Below are 23,865 nucleotides of genomic sequence, written 5' to 3' on the forward strand. Positions count from 1 at the left end.
AAATCGTTGATGACTTGATCGCCTTTGCCGGCGCGCTCTTTTTTGCGGTCTTGGAGGTTGCCACTGACTTGGATTTCGAGTTTTGTTGGAGTGCGGGCTCTTCATCGCTGTCACTTTCACTCTCGCTCGCCGAGGTTGATGACTCCTCACTCGAAGTGGCTGGTTCCTTCGCTCTTCCTTTCCCCTTCACGTCGACACTCGTGGTGTTTAGCCTTGACTTGGCCGCAGGCGCAGAGGCAGACTCGTCGCTGGACTCATCCTCGCTTTCGCTCGTGTCGGAAGCAGAGGTGGAAGACGCCCTCTTCAACGTTGGCACATCAGCCATTTCCACGTCGCTTTCCTCCAGTTTCGCCTTGCCCTTTCCATTTATCGCATTCTTGCTCTTGGGCTTGGAGTTGGTATCGCTCTCCTCCTCACTTTCGCTCTCGCTAGATGATTCCGAGATCTCTTTCTTCTTGACGATGCTCGGTTTGGCGACCACAGAGCTGCCGCCGACCTTAACCTTAGCCGCCGACGCGGCTGTCTTGGCCCGCAGGGAGCTCGCCAAGTCCATGCCGTTGCCGGCTGTGGCCAAGTCGTTTTCGCTGTCGCTGTCGGATGAGCTGTCGCTCTCGCTCTCGCTGTCGCTTTCACTTTCTTGCTTCACAACCTCCTTGGTCCTGTGGCTGTCCCTCGCGTTGTTACCGGAGAACATTTTGGGGACCATTCCGCGCACCAAGCCGGCGGCCGTCGCGGCGTGCTGCGAAAGAGTGCCAATCGGCGCGCGTGGCCCTGGCATGATTTTCGAGTTGTCGACCGCGAGGAAGGGGGAGAAGATAGGAGAAAATTGGCGATTTTAGGTATGAGAAACGCAATGGAGGAGTAGAAATCAAGAGGCAATGCCACAATGGCGAACAAACAAAAGTCGGGGGCTTTCTTGTTCTCGCGACCGAAATACCCAGTTTCTTTTTTTTTCTTTTCTCGGAAGTGCTGCAACTTCTCAAAATTTTGGCGATAAACTTCCTTTGCAGCGCGATCCTTGTCGCGAGGATGTGGGGGGAGTGGGGCCGCGACGTTGAGCTGTTTGCGGGCGGTGATTGGCCCGGAATTCAACAAGGAAAAAGCTGCTTTACAATTAGACAAAGCTCAACCACAAACTCACCCGCAGAAGAGAAGGATGCGTACTCGAGCCCGTCGGGAACCCCTGGGAAACGCAACTTGAAATTGAAGGGCCGATATTGGTTCTTTCGATTCAAAGTGAAAAGTAGAATCAGTCGTTGTGGTTTGAACAGGGAAACAACTCAGCTTGGGACGCCTCCACTTGCTCTGTTGCGGGACGCAAGTTCAAAAGGTTGTTGAGTTTAAAGACCGGCCAAATTGTGGTAGTTGTTTGGGGGTTGTGAAGAAAGGGAATGGCCACAAACAAAAGACGGAAGTTAGATGGCAGCGGTGCCTCTACGCCAACCGGTATGATACAAATCTTGGAGAAAATGCGATTTCCCTCCATTCTTCACTGTGTGAAGTGCTGACTCATCAACTTAGCAATGAGTGCGTTCGCCGCGCGGCAACAACTCTGGGGCACAACAGCAAGTGCCCAATCCAACGGGGCGGGACCCGAGAAAGGCGTCACGAAGACTAAGTCAGGAGGTGCTAGCCCTTCGAGGACGAGTCAAACCCTCTCGGCTACTCTAGGGCGGGCTGTGCCAGGCGCAAGGAACAAGCGCCACACCCCCGAGGACCCAGTTTCAGTCCAAGTGAGGCCAGGGGCGGGTTTTGATGGTGGGAAGAGCGGTTCAGGGTTAGTTATAGTTCTTATTTCTTGTATATCTACGGCGTAGGCTAAGGCATTCATACTAATGGCCCTCTGCAGCCCATCGACGCCTCGCCTAGAACCCACCGGCACCACCGTGAAACAGCACACCTCCTTCCGGTCGAGTAAGAAGAATTTCCACAAGAAGGCCGGTGGGAAAGCGGTGCTGGCCACCCCGCAAGGAGAGGTAAGCCGCCCCGATGCTCGACCCCGGGTTGGTGGGTATCACTACTTTGTTGCTAACCAATGTATAGCGGCTTGTTATCCTAGGGAGCTTTGGCATCAAAGTCCGCGAAGGCGAAGCCACCATTGCTGGCGCTGTATTAACACCTGCGGATGATATCCAATGGGTCCACGCACCTCATTGCCACGCTGTTCCCGTGCTCCGGACGGCGGATGACACTGTACTGGAGCTTCAGTCTCACCCCGCGGCCAAAGGTCTGAGACAGTTGGGCGCGTTGCACCCCGTGTTTGCCAGGATCTGGGATGAAAGCCCTGAGGAGACGAATACAAGGTCAAAGTCTCCTAGTACATATCAAATCGTCAGTGCTCCTTTCTTGTCTAAAGCTTAGCCTCCTATCACCCGCTCACTAAACAAACCAGATTTACACATCCAATGATCTTCCGAAGCGAGTCACGCTCCAAGAGCTGGTTTCGCCAGGCGAGTGGAACAAAAGGCTCTCTGGGCTAGCTGCAGAAAGGCGGAAAAGTACCCCGGTCGTCTTCCTGTGTGGCCCGAAATCATCCGGGAAATCTACTTTTGGGAAGCTCTTAACAAACCGTTTCGTGACCGACCGTGCAGGTTCAAGAAACAAGCCCTGGTCGGCCGTCATGGTTCTCGATATCGACCCCGGACAGCCCGAGTTTTCGCCCCCCGGGGTGATTTCGTTGTGCAAGATTACCGCGCCGAACTTGTCACCGTCTTTCTGTCACCCCACCCTCACGCCGGAACAAGGCCAGTTGCGAGCACACGCTATCGCGTCTGTTACCCCCGGCCTTGATCTAGACCACTACATCGCGTGCGTCCTCGATCTTTTTGGCCACTACCAACGCAGCGCTGATGCTGGCTTGCCACTGGTAATCAACACACCCGGCTGGGTCCAAGGCACCGGTCTCGACATTCTCACTGAGCTGATCACGTCCATCCGCCCGACCGAGGTTATCTACATGTCACAAGACGGACCCGAGGAAACAGTCCGCAGCCTCCGGTCCGCTGCTTCCGTCCCCACTCCCACGACCACAACCCCAATCACAACCACGACCACCACCACAACTCACTCTACACAACCGCCGCCTCGACCTCCGCCAGTCTTCACCACCCTCCCCTCCCAACCTAGCGAACCCCCTTCCTCATCCCGCACCTCCCTCCACTTCCGCACTATGCAAACCATGTCCTATTTCCACCTCTCGCACCCCCCTCCTCTTCCTCCTCCTCTACAACCCCCCAGCCCACCAGCATGGAACCCCGTCCCCCTTAGCACCCTCCGCCCCTGGCGTGCCCGTTACGCCGGCAAGCACCGCGGGTTCCGGGGTATCCTGTGTTACGACCACCAGCCGGCGCCGGCGCTCCTGGCTGAGGCGATCAACGGGACTGTGCTGGCGGTGGTAAGGCTGGAGGATCGAAGGGCTGCGTTGGCGGGGCTGGGTAATGATGCTGAAGAGGATGAAAGCGAGGACGAGAAGGAAAATAAAGATCGAAACGAAGTCGGTTCAGGGAACAGGCGGAACCCTAACCCTTACCCTAACCCAACCAACATGCCCCTCATCCCCAACCCCCTAGGCCTCACCCTCCCCCCACAGCACACCCACACCCTCGGCCTGGTCCTCGTCCGCGGCGTCGACACCGTACGTCACGAACTACAGCTCCTCACGCCGCTGGCTGCCGAGGTAGTTGCGGGGTTTCGGGACAACATTGTGCTTGTCGCCGGGCGGTTTGACACGCCGTCTTGGGCGTATAGTGAGGATTTGTATTGGCGTCGGGCTGGTGGTGGTGGGGATGGTGGGGTCAACGTTGGGGATGGACATGAGGAAGAGGAAGACGAGATTGAGATTGAGATTGAGGATGAGAGTGAGGATGAGGATGAGGATGGTGGGAATGAGGGCCAAGGCGAGTTGCCGTGGGTGGAGATGCTGCATGGAAATCAGAAACGGGCCGCCGGGAGTAAGGTGTGGCGGGTGAGGCGGGATTTAGGGAAGAATTGACCGGTAGTTTGCCGCCCGGAGATAGGTTACATTATGTATGTTGAGGATAATAATGCTAACACGGGACGGGCTTAAACAATGGTTGGATATATGCTTTAGCGGGTAGCATTCGATAATAGATGCTAAAAGAGGGCCCCATGAGGGTTCTATGTACATTGTATAGATTCAAGTATGCGCAGTGAAGAAAGGTCCAGGCCGCTACCTATGCAACTCCCACCAACATTTCTTTTCCAACCACCCAACTCAGCCCAGATCCCATGAAGCCGCCACTCGCACTCCGTAGGAGTATTGTGAGCGGTAATCGCTGGTGGCCTTGCAGCGACTGTGACGCGCCGCCGCTGATCCGACGTTCCTACACCGCTGCTACAGCGGCGCAGTGAGTCGCCGGTACCCTGGGCCTGCCTCAAAATGGCCGGTCATGGCCGAGAGTGGTCTCAGGGGCCAGGCGAAAGCTGCCTAAGACATCCTCGTCGACGATCGGGATGGGTTGTTCACGCCGCTGTCTTTAACAAGTGAACTTCTCCGGGCCGGGAATCTCGTAGGTGCTGGAGGGGGTCATGGAGTAGATGTTGATGAGGATACCCGGGTCGGTGGCGGAGTACGCGCCGGGGAAGCTGACGGTGTCGCTGGGCACCGAGCCGGAGCCGCCGACGACGTTGATCTGGGCGCATTCCATCTGCGTTGTGTGTTAGTGGGTGGGTGTCTTTTTTCAAGGGGGGAGATTTCGGTTATTGGTGGCTTACGTAGAGCTGAGCACCAGCCGTGGAGCCGGCAGCGTGCAGGGCGATCATCTCAGCACGGAGAAGGTACTGGCCTTCGGGAATGCAAGCGGGGATTTCACTGTGGCTGTCAGCGGGTGTAATCTTCAAAGGTGTGTGTGTTCAAAGGAAAAGGAGGAATGGCAAACAAATACGGAAAAGTAGAAAAAATCTTACATGGAGTGCTCGCCGCCGTTGGAGATGACGGTGCTAGTACCCCACTGGCCGTTGTTGTAACCATCCTCCTGGATCTTGAACCAACCGCCGCCAATGCCGGTGTCGGACAGCGCGTCGTCGACCTTCTTAAGGTAGGCCAGGGTCGGGCCCTTGTGGCTCGCCTCCATGACGTCGTCGGCGCCAGAGGTCAGGGTGTGGCGCCAGATGGCCTTGACGGTCGAGCCGGCGGTGACGGTGATGATGTCGCCGGAGGGCGTGGTCGGGTTGGGCCCGCCGTTGCAAGCGACATCGTTGGAGGACACGTCGGTGATGGGGCCGTCGTAGGACGGGTCCCGGATGCCGTACGAGACCGGGTTGGTCACGCCGTCGGCCTCGAGCTGGACGAAGATGGTGTGGGCGGTGGCCGCCGAGGCAGCCGCGAGGAGAGCGAGACCCTTCATGGTGATATTGGTGTGGTGTTTTGGTGGTGGTGGGAGTTTCTCAAGTCGGCGTTTTCACAGAGCACAGAGCATACAATTTCATAAGAGGCAAAGGATGTGCGTCTCGTTTTATACCCTTTCCCGCTCTTTCCACACTCGTCCCGGCACAACGGCATCTTGGAACTCGGGAAGCCGGCGTCACCGACCAAAAAAAGCCATGCTTGGATGTGCCGGGGCCCCCGCGATGCACCCCATCACGGCGTTTAAGCCCTGCTTAGGGCGCTGATGGCCGCCCTAAAATGCAGGAGAGCGGAAGGAGAGCGTCCGAAAGTGGGAACTTTCTCGGTTTTGACATTTTGACGACCAGGCGTGCTTCGTTCGATGGGTTGCGATTGCACAGTCATATCTCATACAGCGTCTCAAAACCGGATTCAGCGAGCCGTGATCCTACCCTCGTTGATAAGACCTCACATTTTGTCTCCAGGCACTTGTTCTGGTCGACAAAGCCAAGGGCGGTGGTCTTGAAATCGCATGTTTCGGGGATGGTGAATCTTGGTTGTTTTGGGTAAAGTCAGGGCAACCAATAAGTTAGGGGAAGCGGCTGGCCTGTTTGGGTTTAGCCCCGCGCAGCTTGTTTCCAAGTGCCAGGTCGGGATGGCACTGTGGCGCTTTGCCCAAGCTTTTGCGAAAAGCTTCCAAGAAAAGAAACGGCTTGGTCCAAAAGCACGAGAAGACGGGAGAAGAAAAGACGCCGCGAAACCTGGAACAGGCAAGGCGCTTGAGGAATCAGCTCAGAGTCACAACGCTCTGCATCTGGTGGCGTCAGCGCATTCGGTTGTGCCTGCCAATCTGCAGGAGGAAACCGGGTTTTCATCCCCTTGTGCCCGTTTCTGGAAGCTCGCCTCTGCAGAGCTGAGAAACTCCGTGACAACGGGACGAATTATTCCGTCCTGGCCTGGTTTGGACAACAAGTCGCAGGCCCACAAATCCCAAGGCCAGCCGCCCTCAAAGCCCCGAGCTCTGGCCGATGGGAGAGAGTGTGAGAAAAGCAGCGGTGGGCAAGAAGATTGTGAGGGTGAGCGAGGGTTCTGGTGGTTGGGAGGATCCACTCCCAATTCCCTGGCCTCTCGTGACCGATTTGACGAGGAACGAAGAGAGACATCGTCCCCAGACGGCGGCCTTGAACGGCGGCCGCCCGGGCGTTCCGAGAGATGCCAAACTCGAAGTTGACCTTGGCGATGTTCAAACTTTAAACGAATGCCACGGACACCCTACTCGGCTGTGGTGGCTTCTCGGATGTACTGTGTAAGCCTTGACACGGCCCGATGCGGGCTTCCTCAATCATCAGCCTCTCGGATTTATTAGTCCAGAATACTGTCACGAATAAACCTGATTCGAAAGTATCGTCGAAGTACATATAAATGGTACGATTCTGGGAAAACGCAACCATTGGGATTACCAAATATTTGGAGCTCAAGAAGCTCAAGACTCACGCATGATTTTTCTTCTCTGTAGTGTATGCAGTGCGCGTCGCTCTCTTCTTGCTTTCCCCCTTCTTCTGTTGTTCGTCCTTGACCCCGGCTGGGAGACTCGATCCCGGGCCTCCTCATTGCTATAAACAATTCTTAACCTCGGGGAATCAGCGTTGTTCGTCTGACTTTTGAGACAGAAAGAACTGTCTGCCGGGGTAATGACATGGAAGTGGCAACATCCCGGATGTCTGACAGGGACAGAGTTAATTCAGCGAGAACCTCAGGCTCCCGCTCCCCATAGGACTTTAGCTTGACTACTTAAGGGCGGAAAATCACACGCAATCCGGACACGAGGATAAGATGAAATTGATAGATAGCAGGTGTCTCTTTCTTGGTTTTTGTTTTTCCCTCTTGTCTTATGTCTTCATAATGTAGAATAGGACGCAAACACCGCCTCTTCATCGCGTTCCCAAATTGGATAAGCGGTACCATGCTAGGTGAGTGGCATTTTAACGAATAGCCCAGACCCCCGAACAAAGGACGGGTTTAGCCCAAGTTCATGATTAGCAGTCAAACCATTTTCTTAAACTTTCCAAACGCTCAGAGGAGATTCCGACTTGATACTCTCCAACGTACAATCCCCGACACAACGGAGAGACTAACCCGTTACTCCATCATCGTGTAAGAGACGTGGAGTCCGATTGTCTCAATTCAGGGAACCGTTCAGTTGAGATGCGGGGGAAAAGACGATCTCCAGACCGCCCCAGACAATCTCCGGGCGTTCATCCCCACAAACGGCCCTGCCCCGCCTTCGCCTCCCCCGCGTTTGCGGAGCAGCCACGCGGCAGTTCTCCCCCGGCAGCGTACCTCAGCCGTGTCAGCAGTTAGGTAACCAACCCTTTAACATGACAACTGCGGTAGCGAAGAAGTATATTTACGATGTGCCGATGCCGATTCGACAAGCGGGTCGGCAAAGCAAGTGCTGCAGTCTGCGCTCTGCACTCTGCAGACAATGCTTTGAATGCCCAGTTCCAATTTCTGGGCGGGAGTACAACGCCAAGCGCTTCAATTACCCATCTCGTACCACCTCCAGAACACACATGAGGTGTCACGCAGAAAGTTGTACTTTGCACACACACAACATTCCAGCCTCCGCGCCGAGGTAGGCGTCGAGACAACCTCGCTCCAACTCTCCCAACTATCGATCTCGAGTTCGCATCCTCCCTGCCCGTTCCGACCTCTGGGCGCCAATGCAGACAATGCATCCATCCCCCCCAGTGCCCACGTGTCCAACATCACAAGTTCCTCCTTGTCTTTGCCTGTCATGCTTGTCTAGGCCTGTCTAGCAACGGTGATATCCACCCGATCTGGAAATGCCCCGCCGCCCATCCATTGATTCAACGGTCTCAACGTCCTTAGCATGTCTTGTCCCTCGGGTCCGGGCCAAGTATCCCGATTCGAATTGACGCCTTTCTAGTGCATAGTAGTGCAGTGTAGAGAAAAATAACCTCGGAGCCTCGGATTGCCACCTCTCTACCCCCCCCCCCCCTTTTGCCCCCTCGTTCGCACAATCCTACTGTAAATAGAGGAAATAGTACCGAGCAAATTGCGGGGAAAGGCAGCTCTTGGCTGGCTGGACTGGGCACTAGCTAGCATTGGCATTTTGGCGCGGGGAAGGCTAGAAGTGTGGGCGGTGGGCTAGACCGAGGTGGTACCGCAGTATTGGTTTGGGAGTCCGAGGTACGATAACGAAGGGATGGCTTTTTCGTGTCTGTGTGAGACTATACTGGTTGGTGTGTAAGTGACTGGGTAGGTTGAGAAGCCGAGGTTGTATGCACCGACTCCCGTTCTATTGAGTTGACGGGGAAAAAAAAGAATAGATTGCCTCGCTTGCATTGGTTCCATGGACACACACACCACACTGCACTACGAATACCGGCCGGGGATCGGCTCGGCTGTTTCTTCTTGGCCTTGCGCGGGGAAGCATGTCGGGAGGTTGAATTGCAATGTGAGGAGAGAGGTGGTTTCGTAGAAGCAGGGGTTGCGATTGGATCTCTGGGTTCCCCAGTTTCGTTTCCCTCCGATGCATTGGGGTAGCAATGTAGCATGGAGAGAGCATGGATGGAGAGATGAACAGGGAGATCTAGTCCCCAGATGGATACCCAAATAACTGGTTGTATGGGTGTTATCAGTCTTGGACGTTGGGGGAGGTCCCCCCTGGGTCGAGTGACGTCGGATTGGTTTGGCATTTATATACCGGTGCCACTGCCGTTTGGTAAATACCCTTGTTGGTTCTTGATTGTTGTTGATCATCGTCTTTTAAGTTGTCCTTGACTTTTACCGGTATTTCGTCCCGGTCTGGTGACACTTAACAGGCTCTTATCTTCTTCTTCCTTCTTGATCTCTTCTTTTCTCCCTCTCTAGCAGCTACACAAGACGCAGACCAAACCGGGCCAGTCCCTCTTACTCCCTCACCCTCCGCCACCATGGCCTCCCCCTCGGATGAAAAAGTCGGCTTCGAGAATCTCGAAACAGCCGACTCGAAAAAAGGGGGCGATGCCACAACAGCAGACGACTTCGGGTTCACGCCCGAAGAGCAAAAGAAGATCATCCGACGCGTCGACCGGCGCCTGGTGCTGACAGTCGGGGCGATGTACTGCATCAGCCTGATGGACCGGACCAACCTGGGGGCGGTCAACATTGCGGGGATGGGGAAGGATTTGGTGTTGGTTGGGGATCGATACGTGAGTTGTCTTTTCTCTCTCTCTTTTTACTCGCTGGTCCTAGCGTGTACAGTACCAAAGGGAGTAGTCAAGACTAATAAGATATGGTATAGAGCATCATCTCGCTCGTGTTCTTCGTCACATATGTCCTGTTCCAACCGCCGTCGACCATCATCGTGCGCAAAATTGGTCCGCGTGTCCATCTGGCGGCCATCACGATCCTGTGGGGCGGGTGCATGATTGGTATGGGATTTGTGCAGACCTGGGAGGCGATGGCGGGGCTGCGGGTGTTGTTGGGTGTTTTGGAGGCCGGTATGCTCTGACTCTTTGCTTCCGTTTCCCCGAGAGCGTATTAGGAGACGAGGAACGAGACGGCTGACTGACTGACGGATAGGCTTCTTTCCGAGCTGTGTGTATCTGCTCAGCACGTGGTATACGAGATGTGAGACTCCTCTACTCCTTTACCCACAGCGGGTTGAAGAACTAGGTGATACTAACAAAACCAGACGAGGTGGGCAAGCGGAACGCGGCGTTCTACCTGGTAGGCTGTGTAGCAGCTGCATTTGCTGGTATTCTTGCCTTTGGAGTATGTTTACCCTCCCCCTTGCATGGGAGAATGTGCGTGAGAGAGCAAGAGAGAGTGCTAACCAGTAATTAGCTCATGCAAATGAAAGGACTAGCGGGCCTCAACGGGTGGCGCTGGATCTTCATCATCGAGGGTCTGATGACGGTGCTATTGGGCATCGCCGGGTACTGGCTGCTGGTCGACTTTCCCGATGCCACGCGAAAGAACTGGAGTTTCCTCGGTCAGCGTGAGCGCGAGTGGTACGCCCCCGGGCTTCCCATGTATCCTTTGTGACCCTAGCTTGTATACCTGACTGACGAACTCCTTAGGATCTGCGCCCGCGTCAACGCCGACCGCGGCGACGTCAAGCCGCAACCCTTCTCCCTCGCCAAATACCTCGGCGCCGGCACCGACATCAAGATCTGGGCGTACGCCATGATCTTCTTCAACACGACCACAGTCACCTACGCCCTGGCCTACTTCCTCCCCATCATCCTCACCTCCAACATGGGTTTCGACGTCGGCCAATCCCAATGTCTCGTCGCGCCCCCCTACGCCTTCGCAGGTATCATCATGTGCGCCACGGGGTGGTACGGCGACCGGTACCGGCAGCGCGGGGCGGTGATTGTGTTTAACTGCGTGTTGTGTTTGGTGGGGTTGCCGCTGATGGGGTTTGCGGAGAGCGCGGCGGTGCGGTATTTTGGCGTGTTTTTGACGACGGCGGGGGCGAATGCGAATGTGCCTGCGGCGATGTCGTACCAGGCGAATAATATTCGCGGGCAGTGGAAGCGGGCGTTTTGTAGCGCGACGTTTGTGTCGTTTGGGGGGATTGGGGGCATTGCGGGGAGTTTGGTGTTTCGCGATCAGGATAAGCCGGGGTACCGCCCGGGGTTGTATGCGTGTATTGCTACGACGCTGTTGACGATTTTGATTGTGGGGGCGTTGACGCTGGATTTTAAGCGGTTGAATGGGAAGGCGGATCGGGGCGAGCGGGAGTTGGAGTGTGATGCGGTGAGTTTTCCCTTCCCTTCTCCTTGAATTCTCCTATGTTGTTCATCCAGGGACAAGACAGTTGACTAACGGACGCAGGACGATGTGTACGAGCCTGGGTTCCGGTATACCTACTAACGATTCAAGGGTGGTGGATGTGAGTGTCGGATGTCTCAGCAAGGGATTGTTCACATTGTTATTGTTACGTTTTGATAGTGGTCTTGTCAGTCAATCATGATGAGTTCCATGAGACACCCTAAGACAAATCGTACTATTTCGTTACCCTTCTGGCCACACTCTACGGATACGTGTAGGTAATCCCCTTAGGCGCCGGCAGCGAGGAATTAAGGTGGATATCGCGGACGTTCGACCCAACAAAGACGACCTTCTCGCGGGTCGTGAACTCCCAGGCCTGGGTTGTGGTATTCCAGTTGCTGACGTCGCGGCGCGTGAGGTTGAAGGTCACCTCTTTGGTCTCTCCGGGCGCTAGCTCAACCTCCTCGAAGCCGCGGAGAACGCCCCACGGGTTTTCGTGGCCGCCTAGCTGGACATACTGTTGTTCTGTGTCAGTATCATTCTCGTTTTTGAAGCATCGGGCAACGGGAATAGGGGTAAGGATAGGGTTAGGGTTATGCCATACCACCTGCGGGATCTCCGTCCCGGTAACATTCCCCTGATTCTCAATGTACGCCGTCAGGGTATACAACACATCATACAGCCCCGGATGTCCCCCCTGCGCCCCCGAGGCCGGCAACACAGGCTGCGGCGAACCGTCACGGGCGGCCTCCGGGAAATCACTAATATTCCCCGGCGACCCAGCCACCAACGTCTCGCTATTGTTCAGCCACGAGTACACATAAAACGGCAGCACCCGCTCAAAATCATCCGGCGCGACATACTGCGCGCGATGCTCCGGATCATCGTCGAGGTCGATATCGCCATATTCGGGCGCCGGCGCGGTCTGCCCCTTAGCCGGGTCAAGGATCCCGCTGACGTCCTCGTTCAGCGTGACGGTGAAGTTGGAGTACCGGAATGAGGTGTAGCTGAGGCCGAAACCGAACGGCACGGTGTAGTACCCCGTCGCGCTGTGCTGGAACCAGCGGTAGTCGATGAAGACGCCCTCGTCAAAACTCTGCGAGGGGTGTTTCGGGTCCGGCGCGTCAAACAGCAGCTGCGCGCCGTACTCATCGACGGACTTGTCGGCCCAGGTGAACGGGGACCGGCCCTGGGGATTGACGCGGCCGTAGAGCACGTCGACGAGGGAATTGCCGGATTCTTGGCCTGGGAAACCGGCCCATAGGATTGCGGACACGTTGGGGTTGTGCAGGATGTCGCCGATCAGGACGGGCCCGGGGGTGTGCAGCACGACCACGGTGCGTGGATTGACCGCGGCTACCGCGGCAATTAGGGCGTCGCCGTTGCCCCAGAGTGTTAGGTTGTTGCGGTCGCCGGCGTTTCCGTCGATGGAGAAGATGTCCTCGCCTGCGGTGGCCGCCGCGAAGACAATGGCCACGTCGGCACCGGCAGCGGTCTTCTGGGCGGTTTCGAGGTCCCAGTTGTTTCCCGTGGTGATGCCGTCGGGGGGCGGGGTGGTGGTGAAGGTGGTGTTGTCGGCCTCAGCCTGGCGACGCAGGGCAGTGGCCGGCGAGATGAGATAGGGGAAGTCGGCGGTGCCGGAGCCGTAGCCCATGGCGATGGTGCCTTGGAAGCAGCCGCGGTCGACGCAGGCATTGGGGCCTCCGGGCTGGTCGTGGGCGTCGTCGCCGATGAGGGCGATGCTGGCTGGCTTGGACAGGGGTAGCACGGCAGTGGTCTCGTTGTTTTTGAGCAGCACGACCGACTTGGCGCCAATCTCGCGGATCAGCTCAGCATGTTTACCGTCGGCCTGGACGTCGACAAACTCGTTGACGACAGTGCGCGTGTGGTTGCTCGACGGGTGCAGGTAGCCCTCGGTCTCGTTGGTCCAAGCCGAGAAGTTGATATCTGGGCGGTAGTCCGCGTAGTCACCGGTGTGTACCTTGAAATAGGCCGCCATGATGCGCACCACCATGTCGTCGAGGCGCCACTGGGGGATGTCCCCGCGGAGCACAGCTTCGGTCAGGCCACCGCCCCAAAGCGACTGGTATGGGTCGGGGCCTTTGTCGCCGGGCATGGCCATGTCGAGGCCGGCGAGGGCCGAGCCGAGCGTGGTGTGTTGCGCGTTCCAGTCCGACATGACTATGCAAGCGTATAAGTAAATAAATAAGAAATCATCAAGAATATATGAATAAAAAACTTACCGAACCCCTGAAACGCCAACTCATTCTTAAGCAAATAGTTCGTCGTCCACTCGTTCTCGCACGCATAGGTCCCATTGATCTTGTTGTACGAGCACATGACGGAGCCTACACCGGCGCGTACGGCGTCGGCAAACGGCCACAGGTACAGCTCGTGCATGGTACGGTCGTCGATGCGCACATCGATGCTGCCACGGTAGTGCTCCTGCTCGTTGAGGATGTAGTGCTTGGCGCACGCAATCACCCCGCGGCTCTGAATACCCTGGATCGTCTCGCCGAATGCTACGCCGGCGAGGTACGGGTCGGGTCTGTCCTCGATTAGATATCATCAACAAAAAAAGGGAGAATAAGGACAACCCACCCAAACCCCTCCCAGTCCCGTCCACCCTGCGGTACCCTCCCCAACGGCCCGGCCGCCGGCCCCAGCATGATATCGATGCCCTTGCCGCCAAACTCCTCGCCCAGTGCCTCGCCTCGCAGCCGCATCAGCCGGCGACTAAACGTAGCGGCCACATTGATACCGGGTGGGAAGGCCGAATTGTTCTGGGCTGTGTCCGTTAGTCAGACACATAGGTAGACAAAGAGAGAACTAGGCTCTTCCACAGGAAAAAGGAGAAGAGAAAACATACTATACCGCACCCCCAACGGCCCATCCTCCAAACAAAAACCCCGAAACCCCAACCGCGGCACACCCCCCGTATTCCCAATACACCGATCCGCCTCCCACCCGGTCCCCGTCGTCAAATTAACCTTCTCAATTAGCGTCAAGTTCGACACAAACTCAATGGCCTGCGCGTAGGCCTCGGCCCAGGCAGGGTCAGCGGCGGCATTTTCACTGCCGACACCGACGGCCCAAGGGGCAGGGTAGCCCGGGAAGGGTACGTCGGTGTTGACGGCGTGGATGAGGGGGGTAGAGAGGAGGAGGAGGAGGAGCCAGGTGATGGCTGGGTGGTGGTGGGTTGGTCGCCACATGGTGGTGATTGTTGAGGTGGTCGGTCGGTCGGTCGACTTGGCCTTGTCAATCGGTTAGTCAATCGATTGATCTACACGTACTGTAGTAGGAAAATACCTCCCACGGAATGAATGTCATCCATCCATCCATCGCGAGATCTCGACTTGCTTGAAATAATTAACTTGTCCCCTCCTGGTTTGGTTGTTCTGCTCAACCCCTCACAATCCCAGCGCAGGAATCATCCCGCTGTCGTATCCCATTTCGTCCAACCCGTGTCTTCAAGTTCCATCTACGCTGCTTTTCACGTATTCGGTGCTTCCACACTTCCACGCTTCGATGCTTCCATGCATCATGTATGTACGATGCAAATCCCCCGTCAATCAGGACACCCCGCGACAAGGGCCCATAATCGGCCCAGCTATTTAGCCATAGTGCGCAGCGCATCTTGCTCGCCCCTCACGACCCTGCAAGAGCGGGAATAAAAAAAGCCTTGTTTTTTTCTCAGTGTCCTACCGTTCCATTTGGTAGGTTTCCCTGCCCCTTGTTCCTGGATTAACCTTCCGCAGTCGGGAGACCTGCTGCTTGTCGATTTGCCGATCGACGTGAGGGGTTACATTCTGTAGTGTCTGTGGCCGCGGAGTGGGAGAGCCGTCGATGGCTTTCTCGTATTTCGCGGCGTCAATCCGACGGAGGGTAATCATGTCCGGAATGGTCGGTGAGAGCAAATGTTAGTGAACTGACGAAAATGGTCAGTATTGCGTAAAATCTCTTAAAATGTCTGGTTACAAAAGCAGGGGAGTTTTCGGTGAAACGTCGGAAATCAACACCATATGAAATGCTCAAAGGCAAAAGGGGAGCTGAATAACGCCTAACCCTAACCCTATCCCGGTCGACAACCCCTTTCATACCTTAATCCGCAAGTCTAGAAAAACGACTTCTTCACACTCCCAATCAACATATCCCTCTTCTGCTTCTTCACATAATTGTTCACGTCATCCGCCCACCCCTGACTCGACATCTGCAGCCGGCTCATCGCGTCGTCCACTCCCGACAGTTTCTCCGCCCGCTCATTCAGCTGCCGCGAGAAGTACTCCCCCCAGCCCTCCTGCGCTGTGCCCGCCCGTGGATTCCCCCTGCTACCACCACCACCGCCATTACCACCACTCCCAGCCCCGGCCCTCTCCGCCTCCGCCGCTTCCATCATCCGCTTACTCGGCGGCCTGCCATCCCCACCAATCAACAAATCCAGATCCGTCGGACTGACATACTGCGTTCCCGAAATCCACTGCAAATTGCTAATCGTCGGCCGCGGCGGCAGTGCCAGCTGCGGGTTGACCAGTGTATCGCGCGACACCGGCGGACCACCCGCGAGCTGCTGTCCGTCCCCGCCCCAGACAGGCAACACCGCGATCTCGGAGGGGCCCGTCCACCCGAGCACTTCACCCGTGCGGGCGATGACGGCCGAGATGGTGCGGCTGGGATCGAGCATGGGGAGGGATGCGCCGCGACCGAGTTCTTTGAGGGAGGGTAGGGAGTAGGCGCGGGCGATGGCGCCGCGGTTGTTGGTGTCGCCGAAGAGGGCCACGAGGGCGATGCCGACGCCGGGGAGCTCGGTTACGCGGGCGGCGTCGCAGAGACGGTCGTCGAAGGACTTGGAGGCGCCTTTGGCTGTGGCCGGTTTGAAGACGCGGATTTCGGTTTGCGTGGCTGGGGGGGTGTTAGAAACATGTAAGAGGGGTGTTACGTCAAAGGTAAACAACACGGGGATGAAAAGGAAAAAAAAACGAAAACACTCACCAACAACCAACACCCCATTCACCTGCCTCCCCTCTCTCAACCCACCCACTGCCCCCGCCGTCGCACCCGCCGGCTGCCCATTATCCGCATTCACCGGGTCCATCGACACCACCTTACTCCCCCCACACTTGGCCACACCCGCCAACTTCGCAGTATACGACGGCCCCGACGGCAAGATCTTGAACGTAGCCACATGGCCCCGGTTCGTCCCCACAAAGCACGCAATGCTCGAATACCCATCCCCCTCCAGCGTCATAACCCCAAACTCAATCACCGTCGGATATTCCTTCGCATCCGACGCCGACGCCGACGAAGCCGACGAACGATGGCCCCCAAGAAACGACGACCGTTTCTCCTCCTTGACCAGCTCCGCCAGCGGCGCCTGGAACACCACCGCCGGTTTACGCAGATCAATCAAACTGAAAAACCCAGCCTCCGACCCAACCCCGACAAACCCAGCGTCCGACGCGACCTTCACCACGCTCACGGGACCCTGCATCATCTCGTACAGCACAAACGGCTGCAGCCCATCCTTGAGCGTCGGTTCCCCGCGCGAGGAGATATCCGTTAGCCCACCCGGGTTGGGATCCTTCCGGCTGTTTTGGTATGCATCACCACCGCCACGCCCAAAGTTGCGGTTGCCCCCCCAGCGGTACACCACCACCTCGCCCGTTCGCGTACCCGCCGCGAGTTCCACAGAAGCAGACGCCGACAGCATATCACTCATCGACAGCGCGGTGACGGTGACGTCTTCGTAACGGTCCAGCGCGCGAGAGACATCGACCTGTAGTTGCCGCGGGTTCTCGATGTCGTCGTCGTGGCCCAGGTCCCAGATCCGGATCGTGCTGTCGGCGTGGGCGACCTGCACGACGTTGCGGAAGTCCCACCCAGCTCTACGGCGTTTGTGTGCTGGTGACCCGCCCTGCAGGATTGGATCCCCTTGGTTCCGCGTCTCGGTTAGCCCCAGCCAGCGCTCTCGTTGCACGGTTGAGACTGCGATCTTCTGTACGAAGGGGTATACGAACGACAGGCTGGGGTGGAGCATGTTGGTTGGGGTGATCGGGTACCCCGAGGGAAAGCTCATGGTGATGATTTCCCCGGATGTGAGCATGGTCATGACGGCGATCGGGTCCTGCGCGCCGTCGAAATATGGGGACGCCCGCGGGATCAGGCAGTAGTTCGCGACCTCAGCCCCCGCGGGGATCGGGAGCGTTAGCCGTTGCTTGCCGTCAAAGTGGCTCGCCAGCACATCCCACGACGAAGTGGCATACGTCGGCGTTGGGCCCAGCTCGAGGAACGTCAGCCCCTTCTGCTCTTCGTCCACCGGCTGGCCGCCCGCGATCAACAGCGCCGTGTCGTCCGGGTTCTGCTTGCAGCACCACGCGATCTTGCCAAACGGCGTCAGCCGACTCGGCTGCGGAGGAGAAGGCCCCCTCTCATGTACCCGCGTCCTCCCCACCGATCGCGCCGTGACCAACCGCCCATCCTTAGGATCCCAAAACGCCAAACTCCCATCCTCATGCGCCGTCAAAATAAACGTCCCCGTCGGATGCCACACGGCCTGCACCAACCGCGGCCGTCTCTCCCTCTCACTACCCACCCCATCCCCGCCCGGCGCCCCGGGGGGCACGACATACTCAAAGAACCCCGTCGGCGCATTCTGCTTGAACGAGTACACCACCGCGCCATGCGTATACCCAATCAGCAGCTTCCCGATATCCCTTGGGTGCAGCTGCAGACTAACCAACCCAATATTCATCCCGACCACTCCCAATCCCCCAGCCCCCCTCGGACCCCCCTCGAGCCTGACCTTCCAAAAATTCGGCAATCGAAACCCCGTGGCCGGCCGTTCCCGATCCAGATCATACGCCCACACCTCCCCGCCATTCTGGATCGCCACCAGCGCCCAGTCCAACCCAGGGTCTGTAATCATGCACGACACGCGGCCATATGTGGTGTGGGCGATCTGCCGGCCGGTGTCGAGGTCCCAGATGGCTAGTTGGTTGTGCGTGTCGAGGCTGACGAGGCGGTTGGCGACGAAGGAGAGGTGGCGGATGGCGTTGGGGGGTTGTGATGCGGAGGAGGATAGTGTAGATGTTTGGGGAGACTGGGGTGAGTGGAATGTGCGAAACACACGGAGGGCGCCAAAGACGTAGATTTGCGCGGGGCCGTATTTCGAGGCTGTTGTGCCGACTGCGAGGAGGGATTGGATCGGATCGTAGGCGATGCAGCTGAGCTCAAGCAGTTAGAGTAGTCCATTCCAATTCCAAGACAATTCCCTCCTCTCGAGATAGAATGAAAAAAATAAAACAAAACTAAAAGAACCAACTAGAACAGCAGTCCGCTCCACTCACCTAATCTGCGAGTTAATCCCATACCGTGCCTGCTCGCCGGGACTAAACGCTGCTGCTGTGATGCCCGCCGACAAGTCGTTCTGGACCCCAGCCTGTCTCGCCCGCAAGAAGCCTGCCATCTTCCCAAAAACAACTTGGATTCTTCTTTGTTGTTTTGTTTCTTCCTTTTCCCCCTTTCGGTCAAACGTCGTTAGATTCTTTTCCGCCCTCGTCCAGGTCGTACTCCTGGATTTCGATGGTAGTAGGGAGTTGAAAGGGAAAAGAAGCACCGGGCCGCACGGAAGCTTCGTTGCCTTGGCTTCCTTCGAGTTCCTCTTCCTTTTGCTGACGCCAGGTGATGGACGGATGGATGGTGGGGTGAAACGACCAGGATGCTGCTTGGCAGTCCCCTGTCTCCCGAGTCCCCAGCCTGCCCCGCTATGACCCTAACCCAAATGCGGCATAGCTATTTTGCACGTGCCGAATTCCGACATCCGGCCGCGTGGCCCAAGGAACTGACGCGTTGCTCGGCAGCCCTAGCTCAGGGGAAAGTCAACAAGTGGGAGCCCTATAGTTATCACAACGACAAATTCACATCGATGTTTCATCCCCGATCGGACATTTCTCATACTCTCAGGTTACCATGTTACCAATAATCAAATCATCACGGGACCACGAGTGAATCAACGCGTTATTTATGCTTTCGAATGTGCTATGGGCTTATATGGATAGGCCTTTGGGGTTGGAAAGGCGAAGTGAGATGTTCACCTCCAAGACCCGAAGAACCGCCACTGCCAAGTCGGGAATACATTACTTTTAGACACACAACAAAAGCCATCTGCAGTATGTCAAATGACTGTGAAAAAAATCATCGCCCTCCCCTTAGACCGTTCCCCCAAAACTTTCCCAGAGAATCCACCGCAACCGACCAAAGGTCCCCCTCCACCGCCCAGGCTTGCCGAACCAAAAGGGGCCCCGACAACCTGGGAGATGCACCTTAAATCTGCCCCCTTCCTTAGACCCACCACATGCTGTCCGTGAAGGTCTTGATGGCCGACTCGCGACCGACAAATTGGCCAATCCGCAGCAGGAACGGGGGAGGCGCCTCGGTGCTGGAGGTGTCTATCGTCTTATTATCCTGCTTCTTATCGCCCTTGGACATAGGACCCGGACGCTTGAGAACCTCGTGTTTCTCCGAGTTAAAATTGGCCGGCTCCGCGTTAGACCCCGTGTTCTCATGGGCGCGGGCACGAGCGCCAGCCAGATGCGCGTAGTAGACCGCTGGGTGCAAAGAAACAGGGGTCGTCGAGCGGCAATACTGGTAGCACTGGTGGTAAAGGATTCGCTGAAGCTCATCGGGCTTCAAGCCGCACTCATCGTGGATGACGCTGTAGTGCACTGGGCGCGCCGTGCCCTGAATAGCCACGTGAGAGCAGAGATAGAAATCATAGTGGAAGGGGTGGGTAACCTCCCGCTCCACCAGCGTGCCGGGCAAGCAGTTGCCATTCTTGTCGCCACGCTCCGGAAAGAAGCGGATGTGGTGCCGCTTGGTCGCAATAATGACCGTGATCTTAGGCACGGTACCGAGAACATCCTTGAAGACCTTCTTCATCTCGGCCACCTCAAACTCCATGACGTGAGCATATTGTCCCTCAGACACGCCGTCGCGCAGGTAGAAGACGTGCTGCGGGATCTTGTTGGACGTCTTGCGCCACTTGTCAGCCAGCGGGCCCAGCATGGAATGCATGTTGGCCGGCTGTAAAATCTCAACACCCCAGCCGTTGGTCTGCACAGCGGCGTTGTAGTACGTCGCCTCGGCGTCCATGGAGACGCACATGGCCGCGGTGGAGACCGCACTGGTGCCCGTGGCGCCGTGAGACAAATCAAGGCCAATCATCATGGTTGGTGTCGAGCCGAAAAAGGCTGGGCCGTTGCCCTTGACGGCAATCCGCGAGGTGCGGCCTCCCAATTTCGCGTTGACCTTCATCGCCACATTCGAGCAGTACTGCGGCTGGCACTTGCGAACGTGCTGCCCTTGAAGCATCTGCGTGAGACAAGCAACATTGCATTCGTTATGCTGCTTCAAATGTTCATAGGTCCCGGCCGCCTTCGACGGAAGAATGTAGAAAATGATCTGCGGGTCCTGCTTAAACGCCCTGCCACAGTCGTTGTACGCCTTGCCCACGATTGCGGCGGGTGAAAGGCCTCGAGGTGGACACATGATCATAGGCTTGCTGGAGATCCTGCCACCATGACCAGCATACGCCGTCTTGAAGGCATCGGCAAAGTGTTGCACGCTTTGCTGGTCGACACAGCCATCCACAATGACGAAGGCCCAGGCGACAAGGGGCAGCTTGTTGGGGGCGACAAACTTGACGCCGCGAAGATCCCAACGACCCGTCATTTTGGGGTCTACAGCCTTGTTGCCGTACTGGATAATGGGGTTGGGAAGAAGCTTTGCCGGGATCATGGGCATGGTCGGGTCAATCTTGATACCAAAATGGCTGAGGTAGCGGTCCTTGCCCCAGTCAAGGTTCTGGACCATGCGCATGACCTCGGTTTTGCGCTGCGGGGGCCGCTGGACGGCAAACTTGATCATCTCCGAGGTTTGGTTGGGGTCCAGCTTGAACGGGAAAGGGTTGAAGCGACCGATGTCGCACACCTCCATTGGGAAGAATCCGCCATTGGTCGACTCAACAAGCGGCAGGTACCAATGCTGGACGCGGTGCCTGTATTGCTGCAGGTAGTAGTCGTAAACAGAGTACTCCTTTGGGTTGCCGTCCGGCATATTCCTGGTGAAGGTGACGACCTTGGCGTTGCTGCCCTCCGAACCGTACTTGGCGTCGAACAAGAATCCCTTCACCTTGTACTCCTTGTTTCCCAAGTCCTTGCTGCCACGATGGTTGACCGTAAACCGGATGTTTTGCAGACGGCGCAGAATCTTGAAGGCTTCGGACATGCCCCACGTAGGAGAACCATCTTTCTTTGTGGTTTTGACGGGCAGGAGTGCCTTTCCCATACCCGCATAGTCGACTTTTATGAACCATGTCAGCCTCGACGCAAACCTCGACTACGGCAACGAAGCCAACTAGATAGCACGGGGTGGCACTCACGATTCTCCCACTTTCGGTCCATAGAGCTCAAGTAACTGCGTGCCAGTTGCTCAAACTTCTGGCCGATCCAGAAGGTCTGGTTGGAAACGTCCACATTGACGCCCAGTCCAACACCGGAGCCACCCAAGGAGTTGTTGAGGCGGATCGCTGAATAGATTCCTTTGATCGCCTCAGTGGCTGCATTGAGACGCCTGGTCTCCGAATGGTCATTGAAGAGAGTGCGCTTGATCAAACGCATGCGCTCCGAGGGACCCTGACGGAGAGCATGGTCGAGGAAGCCTGGGCTGTGTCAGCGACGTTCGTCTTGAGAAAAGTGCTCCGCGTTTCTCCGTTTCACTTACTGATGCACTCCAGCACCGAGTTGTCCCAGCCGATTTTCTTCTCCAGATAACCCTTCAAGGCTTCCATGCGAACCTTGCAGGTCTGCTTGACCTCGACGGTCATTATCTGGTTGGAGCGGCCGGGGCGGCCCTCATCCTCACCAAGATCAATCTTGAGCGAAAAGCTCGGAATATTGGCACTCGACCTAAACACAATGGTATTAGCACAAGGCATCCGGTCATAATCCCACAAACGTATCGACCCACCAAGCAAGCTTCCGGCTGTCATGAAGCCACGGGGCCTTCATCTCCGCCAATTTGCGCTGGAAAGCCTTGCAGTTCCAGGCCTTCTTGTAGACAATCATGCCCTTGGGCTCGGGCAACACGGCAACCTAGTAAATAGAGTTAGCTGCGTACCTTCTAAGTTCTAAGTTCTTGGAATACATACGTCATATTGGCAAATATCTTTGCCGCTGATTTCCTTGATCTGAAACTGGTTCACCCCAACCTTGATGTTCTGACCGCCGGTGCTGTAGCCGGGGCGCGTCGCATGCGGTGTGTTGACTTTGTCAGCGTGCTGGAGGCTGCATTAGTACTAATGCTACCTAAGTATGGTTATCAAGAAAATACTAACCCAGTAGGCCTCGGGGGGCAAGTCGCAGCGCTTGTTAATGCCCTCAGGGAGCTGAAGAGGGTTCCGCTTAGGGGCGGCGCCCTTACCGGCTCCGTTCTGAGACATGGTAGCAGCCGCAGTAGTGAACGGGATTCACCTGATTGCAGAGGCTGTGGGTGGGAGTGGTTAGCTACTGTTGCCTGTAAAATTGTTGGATGTTCGATGGGAAGGTTAAGGCAACTCAAACGCAAGATTGGGGTTGAGAGGGTAAATGGAGGGCAATGTGTTGTACTTCGCTTGGCGTATCAAGTTATCGCCTTTCTTAGCGGATTTGTAACGAGGGCTGCTAGGTGGGCAACGATGATTGTGTACAGGAACTGAGGTAAAGGTGATCGTAGGATGGGAAGTCGGGTTGTGGAGATGTGTTTAGGAATTTGGAGACAAACCCAAGGAACCCGGGAAACTGGGATGTTTTGAGGAAGAGGAACCGTAGGTGCATTTGGCAGAGACAATATTGACCTTGTTCGCGCGTAAAAGAGAGGATTTGAGGGAGGAGCAGAAGAAAGCTGGGGGGAAGGAGCGACAGAATCAAGGAAACTTACCTGCCTACTTGGTTTGGCTGTTGCGACAACGAAGTCCGAATTTGAAGTTTGAATGGTTTGCAAGAACTAAAACGGTGAGTCAGAACAGCTTCTAGAAAACAAAATGTCCTAGTAGCGGAATCAAAGGATTGGGAGATGTTGGAATTTTCAAAACCGAGAACACGGTAAACACGGTATTGGTTTCGAGCGGCCTCCAATATTTAGAAATTGGCAAAAGTGCAAACTCGATGGAGGATAAGAAGTGGAAGATGTAATCTTGGGTAGTCAGAGTGCTTACCGGCCGGATATTGGAGCCGAGGAGAGTTGGATGTTGAGAGCTGTGAATAAAGATTAGAGAAGATTCGAAGTTGGGCGAAAAGTGTAGGAAGTTGAGAAGACGATCGATGTATGGTATGGAGTATTGGGAAGTGAATGGGCTAGAGTAATTGATGTAAAAGTTCGTGGATCAGTTGACTGTGGTGGGTTGGAAAAGAGAGAAGTAGGTTGTAGGATGGAGAAGTTGGCCACCTAGTGGTGGGAGGCAAGCCGTATTTAAAGGCTGGCCAGGGCCCAGAACCAACTTGAGATGAAGGCTAAAAGTGGGAAACAATGGATGAGGAGGGCAAGAACGGAAACTTCTGTTTTTCGCTGCGAGAAAGAAGGTTTTAGTGCAGGTGATTGTGGAAAAGAAGGGAAGTTCCTCGAGGAGTCGGTCGTATGGCTACAGCTTTGAAAGCCTGCGTTTGGACCAACTTGTGGAGGAGTAATTCTGATGTGCTTTCTCG

The 23,865-nt window shown here is 56.2% G+C and overlaps 6 protein-coding genes across 6 annotated transcripts; 2 read left to right on the plus strand and 4 right to left on the minus strand.

The window, feature by feature from the left end:
- Positions 1-1,523: 1,523 nt before the first annotated feature.
- C8A04DRAFT_37766 (uncharacterized protein) lies at positions 1,524-3,991 on the plus strand (the record flags this gene model as incomplete). Its single annotated transcript, XM_062784001.1, has 4 exons — positions 1,524-1,604; positions 1,896-1,976; positions 2,044-2,331; positions 2,393-3,991. The coding sequence occupies 4 exons, from the start codon at positions 1,524-1,526 to the stop codon at positions 3,989-3,991; spliced, it is 2,049 nt and encodes a 682-aa protein (XP_062636411.1).
- Positions 3,992-4,496: 505 nt separating this feature from the next.
- C8A04DRAFT_37767 (glycoside hydrolase) lies at positions 4,497-5,366 on the minus strand (the record flags this gene model as incomplete). The annotated part of the gene is made up of 3 exons (XM_062784002.1): positions 4,497-4,667; positions 4,735-4,831; positions 4,927-5,366. The coding sequence occupies 3 exons, from the start codon at positions 5,364-5,366 to the stop codon at positions 4,497-4,499; spliced, it is 708 nt and encodes a 235-aa protein (XP_062636412.1).
- Positions 5,367-9,303: 3,937 nt separating this feature from the next.
- On the plus strand, positions 9,304-11,233 carry C8A04DRAFT_12729 (general substrate transporter; the record flags this gene model as incomplete). Its single annotated transcript, XM_062777438.1, has 7 exons — positions 9,304-9,561; positions 9,654-9,852; positions 9,935-9,982; positions 10,047-10,126; positions 10,199-10,365; positions 10,435-11,116; positions 11,195-11,233. The coding sequence occupies 7 exons, from the start codon at positions 9,304-9,306 to the stop codon at positions 11,231-11,233; spliced, it is 1,473 nt and encodes a 490-aa protein (XP_062636413.1).
- A 160-nt stretch (positions 11,234-11,393) lies between these two features.
- On the minus strand, positions 11,394-14,343 carry C8A04DRAFT_37769 (beta-glucosidase; the record flags this gene model as incomplete). Its single annotated transcript, XM_062784003.1, has 5 exons — positions 11,394-11,648; positions 11,736-13,312; positions 13,375-13,679; positions 13,733-13,919; positions 14,001-14,343. The coding sequence occupies 5 exons, from the start codon at positions 14,341-14,343 to the stop codon at positions 11,394-11,396; spliced, it is 2,667 nt and encodes an 888-aa protein (XP_062636414.1).
- A 902-nt stretch (positions 14,344-15,245) lies between these two features.
- On the minus strand, positions 15,246-18,593 carry C8A04DRAFT_12669 (lethal giant larvae like, C-terminal-domain-containing protein; the record flags this gene model as incomplete). Its single annotated transcript, XM_062777411.1, has 3 exons — positions 15,246-16,030; positions 16,121-18,351; positions 18,475-18,593. 3 exons carry the CDS (start codon positions 18,591-18,593, stop codon positions 15,246-15,248), a joined length of 3,135 nt encoding a protein of 1,044 aa, XP_062636415.1.
- Positions 18,594-19,468: 875 nt separating this feature from the next.
- C8A04DRAFT_29272 (Piwi domain-containing protein) lies at positions 19,469-22,625 on the minus strand (the record flags this gene model as incomplete). The annotated part of the gene is made up of 6 exons (XM_062780951.1): positions 19,469-21,486; positions 21,567-21,845; positions 21,908-22,092; positions 22,154-22,278; positions 22,335-22,463; positions 22,521-22,625. 6 exons carry the CDS (start codon positions 22,623-22,625, stop codon positions 19,469-19,471), a joined length of 2,841 nt encoding a protein of 946 aa, XP_062636416.1.
- Between the last annotated feature and the right edge of the window lie 1,240 nt (positions 22,626-23,865).

The sequence above is a fragment of the Dichotomopilus funicola genome, assembly GCF_033296635.1.
Source record: "Dichotomopilus funicola strain CBS 141.50 unplaced genomic scaffold C8A04scaffold_37, whole genome shotgun sequence".
Taxonomy (NCBI): Eukaryota; Fungi; Ascomycota; class Sordariomycetes; order Sordariales; family Chaetomiaceae; genus Dichotomopilus; species Dichotomopilus funicola.